This window comes from Phyllostomus discolor, chromosome 6 (genome assembly GCF_004126475.2).
Source record: "Phyllostomus discolor isolate MPI-MPIP mPhyDis1 chromosome 6, mPhyDis1.pri.v3, whole genome shotgun sequence".
Lineage (NCBI taxonomy): Eukaryota > Metazoa > Chordata > Mammalia > Chiroptera > Phyllostomidae > Phyllostomus > Phyllostomus discolor.
The window spans coordinates 62,152,722-62,165,538 of NC_040908.2; the positions used below are offsets into that span (position 1 = coordinate 62,152,722).

The window sequence follows — 12,817 nt, forward strand, 5'->3', positions numbered from 1 at the left end:
GGACACCCTAATAGGGCATCTGAGGCGAACATTAATTTACTATCTGTGTTCACTGATCACAACACGGGGGTTACACTGAATAGACTCTCGGTGAAGGCACAGTAAACTGGTGTTTATTTTCTCTTTGTCCTTTTAAGGTTTAGACTTTGCGCAACTTTGCCTCCAAAGCTACAGTTGATTTTATGAGTGAACTTTCAAAAATGCTAGATTTTTGTGGGCAAACCTGGCTGGAGTTTAGTTGGGGGATGTTGACATTTTACCTTTCTTTTACAGAAACGAGTTGCTGAATGAGTTTATGGACAATGCAAAAGCATCCAACAGCCCTGCCCAGGCCATTGAGATAGTAAGGCTGGCGAGTGCCTTCAGCTTGCCAGTTTGTGAGGGCCTTGCCCAAAGGGTTATGACCGACTTTGCCATCAGCCAGGAACAGAAGTAAGTGGTTACTGTATCATCACCATGAAAGAAAGTTATAGAAGTGGACCAGACCATTCAAATGGTCAAATTTGAATATGCCCATTCAAATGTGTATAGCTTTCTACCCCTTGAATTTCCTCTCTTTGCAAAAAGTCAGAATGTGTTGATTCAACAGTTATCTCTTTATGGAACAATTATTTGTTACTTAAATCAGGAGGCCTATAGATTTGGCTGTTGGAAGCTTTCCTTTGTTAACATAGTGAACCTGCAGGATCCCTCCCTCCCCCCTAAGACTGAATCGCAGTATAACTCTCCAGTCTGTTTTCCTTACAGGGAAGCCCTGGGACACCTAACTGCATCAGCCTCTGACAGCGATAGTGACAGCAGCAGTGACAGCGACGGTGACATCAATGAAGGCAAATGAAAGTGGGCCAATCAGGAGCAGCTGTGACCTAGCATGAGGTGTTACTATTTAAAAACTGTGGTATGAAATAAGTGAGAATATCGATTTGAAATACAGTTGATACAACACTGGCTTATTTTAAGGTTAAATTCCTTATTTGATGCTTACTAAACTGTCCACTCCAGGGTTATCATTCATGCAGAGCAGTGCCATTTCAGTTCTGTGGATATTCGTTGTGAGGTGCACAGCTCCTGGTTTCGGCATAAGCTCTGCACACCTGTGGTGTGTGCCCCCTGACTTCACACTGCCACCATCAGCTGGTTTGCCCTCCCGTTCTGAACGTGAGCTTTTGTTTGGCTGATGCTATGACATCGGTACCTGCTTATTTAGAGGTGTCTAAATGAGGTTTACATACAGTCATGTCACAATATGGATTTGGGGTCAATAGTATCCCAATTGCATGGATATTTTTGTGGAAAAAATTGTACTTAGAACCAAATGACTATGGTGGGAGTTAAGGCTGCACAGCAGGGAAAATGAAGGCTGTAAATAAATATTGGAATAAATGATGTGTATGCATTTCCACTAATTGTTTTTTAATCAGTTCTAGAGACGGGGAGAGAAATAGTGACGTGAGAGAGAACATCAACAGGTTGCCTTTCGCACGTGCCCTGAGTGGGCACTAAACCCACAACCTTTCTTTTGGGCAGCGCCCGACCAAGCCAAACCAGCCAGGGCCCGATCCTCTTTGTAGAGCCTTTGCCGTAGTCTTCCCACTGGACTTGGGGCTTGCTCAAAAGTGTTTCCTCTCCCCATTCTCTCCTGTCTTACATTACATTACAGCCAAGTGAGGGCTCGTGCTGACAGGATTGAAATGTCTTGACGTGATTGTGTATTGCTAGTAATCAGCTTGGTCAAGAACCTCTACTTGTCTCTTACCGTCATGACTTGAAGATGGTATCGAAAGCTGACATGAACTTGTGAGGCTTGCAGGAGCATTCTTATCTTCACAAGGGATTCTCTACCACAGGCTGCTTTGCTCCTCTGATTCCCAGATTTACTGAGCACCCCAGGAGCTCTGCAGAACAGCACCTTCATCATTACCCTCCAGGATTAGTATTTCTGGGCTACTGTATCGTATTGGTGTCTGTTCCCATGTCCATTTACCATCCTCACTAGGCCGGGGACCATTCACATGGATTCAGAAACCTGAGCATCGGTTCGTATTTTCTCCTAGAATGTCAGTTTAAGACATCTAATTGGGGACAAGAGGGTGGGGGTTACAGAAGTTAGCTGCTTAATGCGTTGTATGCATTGCTCCATTAGCCCCTTAACATCAAAGCAAATCAGCAAAAGGACATTGGGCAGATTAGCTTTTCGATCCTGGTTTACAACTTCCAAGAAGCTGCTACCTGGAAGCCTCTTAACTGAGTCCCTTTCCTCTTTGTTCTTTGGCACCTGCAAATGCCTCTTCCTGGCCAAGTACTCACTGAGGAGGTGGTACTCCCCTTGCCAAGCCCTAGCTGAACTTCACCGGAGTGCTTTGCAGCAGTGGAGCTGATGGGGGATACATCTGAGCTGGTGTCCTGTGGGTTTGTAGTGGACTTTCAAGTGGGTCCACTTTTGAAGTGGAGACTTTCATGCAGCTGTTTTTAACAGCTACAGATATTTCAAACCCCACTCTAGGATATAGGATGGTAACATGTAAGGGACACAAAGTGGGCAGTGAAGGAACCTAACTTACAAAAGAATGCTGTTTAGCAGACCCGTGTAGCTGTGATCTCGGTAGCGGAATCAGGACTGCTAGAGATAATAAAGCCCAAGAAAAGTTCATGGAACTCAGCAAGACTTACTCTTGAAAACAGAATGTCCAAGAGGAGTAAAGGTCATGATGGAATTTATTGCCAAGAAAACATAAGCTTTGTCACTGATACCAGTGGAGTCTGTTCCCACAATAATGGTGCCTCCACTGGCTTTTGCCTTACAATTGATCCCCCCAGAATGCCTTCCTGTACCCGAAAACCCCAGGACAGTTATCTGTACAGCTAGCTCAAACAAGCCAGTGAAACATTACTGTCCCACGTGGGAAAGGGCAGAGTGGCCTGGTAATCCTTTCCTTCACCTCCTTTGCTTTCTCTGCTGCTGACCTCAGGGCACCTTAAATGCATCAATGGGAAGGAAACCAGGGAAGCTTAGCCTTGGTTTGGGGCAGTGGTGACCATTGGGCCCAGTGAAGAGTGATTTGCTTCATATTTAATCCCTTTTATTTCTCTTTTATGTCAAATTATCAGTTGTTCTGCACTGAGTTCAAGCAAGCTGTTTTAAAACTGATTGGACAATTCATTTGGGATTTGGAAACTGCTTTTACCCAGAATCTGTTAAGAGCAGAAGGTCTGAGTTCATAATACTAAGGAATATATAAGTAGTGTGCCTTTAAAAAGACTAAAATCACATTTTAATTTGTAACAGTATTGGCTTTAAAGAACATTAAAGCAAAGATCAGAATTTTAATGTTAAATCCAGAGGCATGAGTTTAAAATGTTTTATAGCACTCAGGAGGGAGGCAATAAGGTGCCCAATTTAAGACTAAAATAGTTTGAGACAATGCAAGCAAGACAGAAAGGATGATTGGCTTCAAGTCGGGTGGCAGAGGTGTAACTTAGCACTTGCTGAAGTGAAGCTTCCTGTCCCTGCTGTCCAGGGTTACACCTCCGTGAAGTAGAACTGAGAACCCAGGTAAAGGCTCTTGAGGCCCAAGTAAAGTCCTCTTTCACTTGGAGGGTTGTTAAGTGACATCTCAGGAAGACTGAGCCTTACTAGGTGTGAGGAAAACCGAAGCCTGGGCAAGAAGGAGTCCCTCTTTTATCCTTATTTCCAATTTGTAATGGGGGTGGGGAGGTCTGCTAAAGAAACTGCTAAAATTGGAAACACGTTCTTTTGATTCACAGTGCTAACATAAACCACTCAGTGTTGCTTACTTGTCGGTTCAGATAATCACACCTGGAGGGAGTTATTCCCAGGACCTTACAGAAATTTAGATTTCCTTATATTTCACAAGACAGAAATTATAAATACTTACAACAAATAGGCAAGTAGTCAACTGCAATTTCACGCCATTCCAAAGGTGTAAAAACAAAGAGCTTCATTATCTTCTAGTAAAAACTTAACAGCCCACAAGTGCCGAGTGCCTCTACCTGCAGAAACTAAGTACATTACACAAAGTATGTGTTCCAATCCGAGAAACTACATGCACAGTCATACCTTGGTACTCGTCAGCTTCAGAACTTGTCAAACCTTGTACTCATCACATTTTGACAAGGAATAAAGTTTCAGCACTCAGTGCTTGCATGGGACTCATAGCATTTGCTAGAACTTGTATGAGTCATGATGCTGCACAGCAAGAGAAAATGCTTCATTACTCTCCGAGTGCTTGGTACTCATCGGTTTTGGCACTCATCAAGAGTTCCAGAATGAATGACCAGTACCAAAATACCACTGTATTTTGTTGTATTAAGAATCCATTTAGGCCCTGGCTGTGTGGCTCAGCTCAGTTGATTGGAGCATCATTCAATGCAACAAAAAGCTGCAGGTTTGATTTCCCGTCAGGGCACACGCCTAGGTTGCAGATTCAGCCACCAGTTGGGGTGCATGGGGCCCAGGAAGGAACTACTTGATGTCTCCCTTCCTCTCTAAAAATCAATGGAACCCTGCTGGTGTGGCTCAGTAGGTTGGGCATCATCCTGTGAACCAAAAGGTCACTGGTTCAGTTATGGGTGGGGACAAATGCCTGGGTTTTGGGCCAGGTCCCAGGTTGGGGGTGTGCAAGAGAGAACACATCAATGTTTACCACGCACATCAACGTTTTCTCTCCTCTCTTCAACCTTTCTTTAAATAAAAAATAAAAATCGATGTCCTCAAGAAGATTAAATAAATAGAATAATCTACTTAGAAGGGATGTAAGGAACATTAACATCAAACTAGGTGGAAATGGACCAATGGATCCCCAAATGAAAGGACAAGGTCAAGTGTCATGCAGACTTGAATGTAACAATCCAGATTCAGGAGCTGGTATACTTTCAGGAAGTAATATAGAGCCCCCTCCCTTTTTTACATGGACAGATATGTTGCTCAAGAAAAATTGCCTCAACAATCGCTTTGTGAACACAAACCCCCAACAGAAAATAAGTTTTGGGGAAAAAATTGACAGTATTTTCATGGAGTAAAAAAGTAATGAATTTGTTAACATTCACACGATATGGCAACTGTCCTAATCTTCAGAGACATAAACTAAGTGAGTTCTCTGGGTTTTATGGCAACCAGTTCATAAATACCACAAAATTATTCAGTCCCTTTAAGGCTCTAGGCTCAGCAACCCCGCACTTCAAAGAGGTTCCCAGGGGAGTCAGTGGTTGGGGGTGGTGGAAGTGGCAGCTGTGTTGTGTGTGTGTGTGTGTGCGCGCGCGCATGTGTTCAGTCCAAAAATGAAATAATTGTTTCCTGTGGTAGCAATCAAAAACATTTGGGATATATACTGTTTCTAGTGCCTTTGAATCACTAGAACAATGGAAGTCCAGCTATAAATATATTGGGCATTTTAGCTTGTACATCACTCTAGAGTTTGACCAGCAGGAATCAGTTCATCACACCCTTCAAAGCCAGGAACAGTCCTTGGATTTCTGGGACCCAATTCACAGCCTGGAAACGGACTGCCCAGGACTGCCTACTTGTGCCACTGCTGCTTCTCAAAAACATTTTCTATACACACAAGCTGGAAATGGTACTTTTTTGAAAAGGGATAGGCTACTCAGTTTTCATCTTTTTGTTTTATTCCGTTTGCTGCAAGGGCAAAATCAATAGTAATAGGGATCACAGGTATTATTTTGACTGGCTCACAAGCCTGATCAGTAAAACCTGAAAAATGGAAAATGTTACACAAGTTGCAAAGAAAGTACTCCTGGAGCTCAATGACATGATAGCAAGTGGAAATAATGTAAATGCAACAGGTGTTAACATTTAGAACAGCATTTGTGACCTGCTCCTTTCTAGACAATTCTGACACCCTGCTGCAAACCCTTCATGTATCATTACTGATTTCCTTTGACATGAACTAGATGTTACAAAACTCTTCCTAGGCCCTACTCTTGCTGCACTTGAGTGGTTCCTATTCCTACAGCGCTGGCGTATGCTGTCAGGATATCCACTATCTGTCTGGTTTCTAGAGTCATCCGGGCTTCCTTCAGCCAGTCCTGCGCCACTCGTCTGGACTCTCCTTTCAGCTGGTTGACAAACTTTGCTGCCAGCTCCAGATCACCATGCTCAATGCAATAGGAGGCATATGACAGTAATTTAAATGTGTTCATATCCTCAGGGCAGAGTTCCACTGGTGGCTTCAGTTGCTGAGGCGGGAACAGGAGCAGGGACTGCAAGTAGGAGAGGAAGTATTGGTATAAGCTATTTCTCGTTTCATCAATCATCGCTACCCTTCGGGCCAATTTCTGGACTACATAGAAACGGACTCTAAGGGTCTCTTCACTGTATACCCCACGGGTCAGGGACTCTGGAGGGATAGCTGCTGTTAAAGCTTGGGCAAATTCACTATCGGAACAGGTGGCTCTGATGGCCTCCACTGCACTGCCCAGCGGAACAGTGGGCCGATCTGCAGATGCTGTCTTCATGCTGTACTTCAGCGCCTCCACCGACAGCCAGAGCTGGTGGGCTTTTCTGGCCTCCTCTTCAGCAACTGCATGACCTACCAAGAAAACAAGGCAAAGAAGAACATTTTTCTTTCCACTTGACTATATATCCTCCTCGTACATCCAGAGAACTGATGTACCTTTGATAAGTTAAATCCACACACATGGAAGATGGAGCCACAAAGACTCTCCCGACCCCATCCCACCACTTATTTCTGGAGTGCTCCTTCCTCTTCCTGTGAGGCAACAAGCCACAGTGTATGTGATGAGCACTTGTTCCCCTAAGGCCACGGAGACAGCTGAGAGAGCGTGTGTACGAGCACAAGCACAACCAAGTCTCCCTTCTCTCTCTGCGACGTCTAGGACAGCGCAGGGCATCTAATTCAGATGTATTTATCCGCAGAAATGTTTGAGAAGGAAACATATTTAAATCAGGCTAAGCCTTATGCTAAGGCCATCAGAAACTTCCTGAAAAGGGATGGAAGACTTCAAATAAACTTAATAGACTACTTATTTTCACATTTATCTGACAAAAGATTCCATAATAACCCACAGAAACCCCTTTTATCAACAACTTCATTGTTAACGACGTTTCCTTTTCCATGTGGCTCATGGAGGCCTCAGCATAACTACCGGCCATTTGGTGTGTGAAGTGGCAGCTCACCATGTCCACACAGCCCTCCAGCAACAGGACGGGGCAGGTTGGCACAGCCTGGGGCTAGCGTGGACCACACTGACCTCTTCTCCAGCCAGGACACATGGGACACAACAACATGTGTTGGGTAAACTGCCTTGTAAATGGTAACCTCCTGTCTGTCACAATAAGGAGTAAAACTTCAACTTAGATTTAATTTTTAGATTCTGTTAAATATCCTCTTGCGTCTCTGTATGTTCCAAATTTACCAAATCAGGGGCTAAATTTCTAAGAAATGAATAGAGTTTATTAGAGTGATGTTGGCTTCTCTATGCCCTGACGCCAATGCACACATCCTGTAACTCCCGTAACAAGAAAGTACCCTAAGAAGCCGGGCTGAATAAATCGTCTCAGAGGCCCATGTACTCACTCTGAACGGCCTGCTCGATCCCTCTCAGTCTGGCATAGGCAGTGTTTATATCCAGAGTGAAGTTGTCAACTTGCTCTTGACTGAGCCGACGATACTGTAATTCTTGCTCGGCGAGTTTCTCTGACAGATCCTGAAGTAAAACATAAATAGTGTACAGAGCCCTGGCTGGGGTGTCTCAGTGGACTGAGCACCAGCCTGCAAACCAAAGGGCTGCTGGTTCAATTCCCAGTCAGGACACATGCCTGGGTTGCGGGCCAGGTCCCTGGTGGGGGGCGTGTGACAGGCAACCACACATTGATGTTTCTCTTCCTCTCTTCTCTCCTCCCTTCCCATCTCTCTAAAAATAAATAAAATCTTTAAAAAAAAATAGTGTACAGAAAGAAGTGACATTACCTCAATGAACGTCACTTACCAGGACACTAAAGTCTTCTAGCAACTGCTTGCCTTCAAAAGGAAAGAGGGCCTTTAAAACCTCAAAACAGTTCTCATGAACCACCCACATTACATGTACAGTATCAAAATTTCCTTAAACGCCCATCTGATGTGCAACTTTCTGTAAAGTTACTAACGGAAGCTAATATTACAGGAGGAGGGCTAGCAGAAGAAAGGAGGCTATTAAAGTGAGAAAAATACCAACTTTAGAAAAAACTGTACTGCCATGCAAACATAATTAAATTATATTCAATATCCTCTACTTAAGAGTCTCCTACTCATTTTTTTCAGAAAAATACCCATCAAATAGAATTAAAGTAAAATGCCTTTCTATTGGCATAAATTTCCATTTTCTGGAAGACTTTCTTACGTGAAAAACCTCATTCCCTTCTTATGAGACAAAATAATAAGTTAGTATATCATAAATGACTTGCTGAGTAGAAACTAATTATGACTAAAGGTATCCAAACTTAACCTCTCTGGGAAGTTCCCTGAGATACAAAAATCTAGGAACTACCACATGGCTCACAGGAGTTCACGCAGATAAAGGTCAACTCTCTCCCAGTGCCTTATTTGTTTTCTTAAAAACAAGTGTCACAGCCTGAGACGTCCATTTTGTTTCCCTGTTTCTGTCTGACGGTCTGCTTTGAGCACCAGCACACACAAGTACACAGCAGGCCCTGCCTGGCACAGGGCTGGCACTCAGATAATATCTATGCACTGGCTGAATGAGCTTGTTCTTCAGTTATACTGTATCAAGTATTAACACCTGCACTCCTGAAACCCCATGCACCAACCCTCCTTAACCCTCCTTTGGGGCTGTGAAGGCTCCAAAGACAGGACATAGACACAAAACACACCAGATCCGTATAGGGACACCATTGGGGCAAAGGGAGCAGTTCTGCAAATACACAAAAGCTCCACTTCAAGGGTAGGGACCATTAGAAATCTGCCCCGGCCTTCCATGTCCTCGGAGGGAATGACATACAAAGCATGCTGAGAGGGAAGGAGAGACCACTTTGAACAGAAAGGGCAAAGGGAGGCTGAGGGGAGTCAGTGCTTTCCGACCGGTGCTCACCTGTTCAAACTCATGTTTCAGTTCCTGTTCCTGCACCCTGAGGACGTCTCGCAAGTGATCCGTGTGGGCAGCGGCCTGCCGGCGAAGCTGGGTTCTCATTTCATTCTCCATGGCATCTCTGACTTCCTCTACCTGTGCAACAGTCATGATTAGTTCCCACTTCTCCGCACAGGCTTTTGGGAAAGAAGACTAGTAACAGTGAGGACAGCAGCCTCCACGCCCTGATCCCCTAGGAGGTGCCATGCATGCCATCACATTTTTTACTTCTACTTCGGGTGTGAATCAGAAAGTTGAATATTGAAAGGTGACTCAAACAAGGTCACACGGTTGTGGCAAAAATCAGGTTTCAAACAGTGGTCTCTGTGGCTCCAGAATTTGTGTTTCTTTCACAGTACCAGGCTGCCTCCTACACAAAGCAAACACTGTCATTTCCCAAATCACTTACTCTCCCTTGAGAATTAACATATTCCAGATCATGGGGGGGAACCACTACAAAGACCTGGGATCAAATACAACTTCACCACAACCATCTGTGTGGCCCTGGGGAAATTATTTATTTTCTCAAGTCTCCATTTTCTCATCTGTGAATAATAATGCCTACTGTGAAGAACTGTTAAGAAACTTAATAGGTATTTGGCAGTTATTAAACACACTTTCTTCTAAACAAAGAAAACTGCTCTGAAACTGTTTATTTTATATAAATTTAGATTCATCATGGGCCAAGTAACCAAAACTGTGAAAAGCCTTGCCTAACAATTAGCCACGGGTCACACTAAGAATTACTTAACACTGATTATCTATAATTCATGAACTTACCTATTCTCAGAAATAATTAAGTAGATATAGTTTGTCACTGCATAAATATTTATGAAGTGTGAGCCCTGTGACAGGCAGGGCCTGCTATATGCTTGGATGCAATCAGACAATAAGCAAAATGTATATCTTAGACTGTGATACTTGTTTTTAAGGAAATAAATAGGGCACTATGAGAGAAAGTAACACAGAGGCCCTACTTTAGACTGAAGTGCTAGATATGGCCTTGCTGAGGTGAAAAGTGCGGGACCAGAACAATGTGCCAGGCAAAGCAAAGACCCCCAAGGAAAAAGCTGTAGTCAAGGTACCCCCACAACAAAACAAAACAAAACAAAACAAAACAAAACCAGGACCCCTGGTAAATGAGGGAAGGAAGGGAAACCTTGGTTAACAGCAAACAGGAATAAGCTCAAGAGAAGAAGCCTTTGATAGAGGTTAAAAAACTGGATTGCATGGTATATGCAGTGGGCACTCTGGAGAATTTCCAGCAGCTTAGTGTCCAATCTGAATGATTTACAAGGACCACTTGCCTGTGCGGATAAGACACAGAAAGATGAGTATGAAGACATGGAACCTGTTAAGATAATACTCTGGACTAAGGTGGTGGGAATGGAGAAAAGAGAGAAGTGAAAAGTGAACAGATTTTGGATTTTCCAGAACTGGTGGAGTCTGTCAATGGCCTGGATGTGCAATTTGACGGAGGAACAACTAAGAATTATTTCTTGCTTGAGCAACTGGGTAGATGGAGTTTTACTTAGAGGGAAACAAGCTAAGGGAGGAATGAAGAGACCAACTGGAGAAAATGAGGAAGTGTGTTTTGAATGTGCTGAGTTGAAAATGATCACTGAAAACCTAGCTGGAGACATCGAGTCAGCTGCCAGACAGGCAACTGGAAGCCAAGGCAGATGTCGGAGCTAGCAACATCAATATCTTAAGTGACAGGTAATACTTATACTTCCAAGCCACAGGAGCACTCAGGGACAGTTTAGATGGAGTTCAGGTTTCAGTGCAAGAGAGTATTAGAGAGACTGGGCAAAGAAGGAGGCCAAGGAGTGGCCAGCGAGGTGGGACAAAAACCAGAAGAACGTGGTGCCCTGGTGGAAGACGAGAGGAAGAATTTCCCGGTGAAGGAAGTAGTCAACTGTGCAGTGGAGAGAACATGAAGACAGGATGAGTAGTCGAGTTCCCGAGTCAGCCTACAGACGCCCATTTAACACATGCTGAGCCCAGACACACGACTAAAGAGCAATTCCATCCACTCTTAACAACACTGGCAGAGGAAAATATACTCAGAATCTAACGGAGATTCTCTCAGTACTTCTTTAAGGGGCAAAAGCCCCACTGGGAAAGGACAAGCTAGACAATCCCGGATAGCAACAGCTCGTTCCTTTCTGACACACCTGCATCTGCTCAGCACACAGTGACCTGATTAGATTGATCCTTCCCTAGCAGTTCTGACCACAACAAGGGCCGAAGCTCCATTCAAGAGGTGGGTGGCCATGACTTACATCTAGTATTTTAGAGTCAGTGACTGCTGATATTATCTCTAGAAGTAGATAATCAAGTTAAACTCAAATATGCATACACACATATTCTAGTTTAGCTGCCAGATCAATGATATCATTGTACATCATGTAACCTGACAATCCCACTGTACACCAGTGAGAGAATGAGAGCAGGAAATGCAAACAACAGCTTTAGGGTTATTTTGCAAATAGTTTTGCTCATGTGGCCCTCCTGAAAGGCTGTCAGGAAGACCCAGAGGTCCCTGAGCCACATTTTGAGAATGGCTGTTGTAGACCAGCCATGGTATTTCCATCTGGCCTCCTACTGACTATAGGTAACAGCAGTAGTATGCAACTCTGGAAAATGAGAACCGAACTTTGGCTGGAGGGTTTCCAAAAAAGTCTTTCTCAATCTTAAATAAACTCATGTTTTTCCATATTTAAAAAAAGGTCAGATTCACTTTAAGTGTCAGACAATCATACTCATGTCTTCTACCTTTCTGTCTTGTTCAGCCTCTATCTCACTCCTATGATGTTCTAATGCTTTTGCCACTGCAGAGTCAAAGGCCCGCTTTTCTTCCAGCTTCTGTTTTTCCAAGGCTAATGCAATGTGCTGCTTCTCTTTGGCCTTCTGTTCTGCTAGCTCTCGGTTCAGCTGGTCAATGCGACGATGCGCATGAGCAACCAGGGAGTTCAGATCATCGGTAGACAGCTTGTCAGCTAAACAGAAAACCACATTAAAATGTTAATTAATTCACCAAAACTATACATCCACAAGGTAGCTTGTTTCAATGAACTATAATAGCTATAAAGAAAAGCAAAGAGTAGCTAATGTTTAGAAAGACTCAGATTCTTCAGGATGATCAGAAACTCACGGCTCATGGCCAACAACTAAGGTGTTTTCAATGCCAAGTGAAATCATTTCAGTAGGCTTTCAGGTACATAATCAGTTTTCTGTCAGGAACCCAAATTAGTACTTCTAATCTGAATTATAAATTTGTTTAACAACTCACCATAATTTTGCCTGTAAAGAGAAAACTTTCATATATAATCATTTCTATATTTTCTTTTATGTATAACTATTAGTCATAACAGGCATCAAAGTCAAGATTCTTTTCTGCTGAAAATCAAATCAAATTCAAACTCAGGTTCTCCCCAAATAGGAGTTTGTATGCCTTCATTCTAAATCAGACAGTGTTACCTAGGGCAGTGAGTGATCTGCGACCAGACCTATCCATCAGAATCACTTTGTGGAGTTTTTAAAAATACTCATGCCCAAAGATTCTAATGCCCAAAGATTCTAATTTAGGCTTAAATACTCTCTCCAACTCCCATCCCAATTGCACACTCCAGAAGTGTTCTAATGTATTTTCCTAGATTAAGAATTATGGCTGCAAAAGCAAAATACAGAATGT

At 43.3% G+C, this 12,817-nt stretch overlaps 2 protein-coding genes across 9 annotated transcripts in view; one reads left to right on the forward strand and one right to left on the reverse strand.

Moving 5' to 3' along the window:
- PTCD3 (pentatricopeptide repeat domain 3) overlaps positions 1-1,389 on the forward strand; it is a 29,185-nt gene extending 27,796 nt beyond the window's left edge. For 2 of the 3 annotated variants that reach the window (XM_028517234.2, XM_036028250.1), the window contains exons 23-24: positions 274-432; positions 748-1,389. In XM_028517234.2, coding sequence (XP_028373035.1) covers positions 274-432; positions 748-838 — 250 coding nt within the window. In that variant the 3' untranslated portion in view covers positions 839-1,389. Of the gene's footprint in view, positions 1-273; positions 433-747 lie in introns of those variants that run through there. The other variant, XR_004903752.1, reaches the window with a different exon arrangement.
- Positions 1,390-5,621: 4,232 nt separating this feature from the next.
- The window catches only part of IMMT (inner membrane mitochondrial protein), a 46,029-nt gene continuing 38,833 nt past the window's right edge, over positions 5,622-12,817 (reverse strand). For all 6 annotated transcript variants that reach the window (XM_028515248.2, XM_036028247.1, XM_028515250.2 and 3 more), the window contains 4 exons: positions 11,899-12,122; positions 9,085-9,216; positions 7,575-7,704; positions 5,622-6,566 (listed from right to left, as the gene is read on the reverse strand). In XM_028515248.2, coding sequence (XP_028371049.1) covers positions 5,953-6,566; positions 7,575-7,704; positions 9,085-9,216; positions 11,899-12,122 — 1,100 coding nt within the window. In that variant the 3' untranslated portion in view covers positions 5,622-5,952. The remainder of the gene's footprint in view (positions 6,567-7,574; positions 7,705-9,084; positions 9,217-11,898; positions 12,123-12,817) is intronic.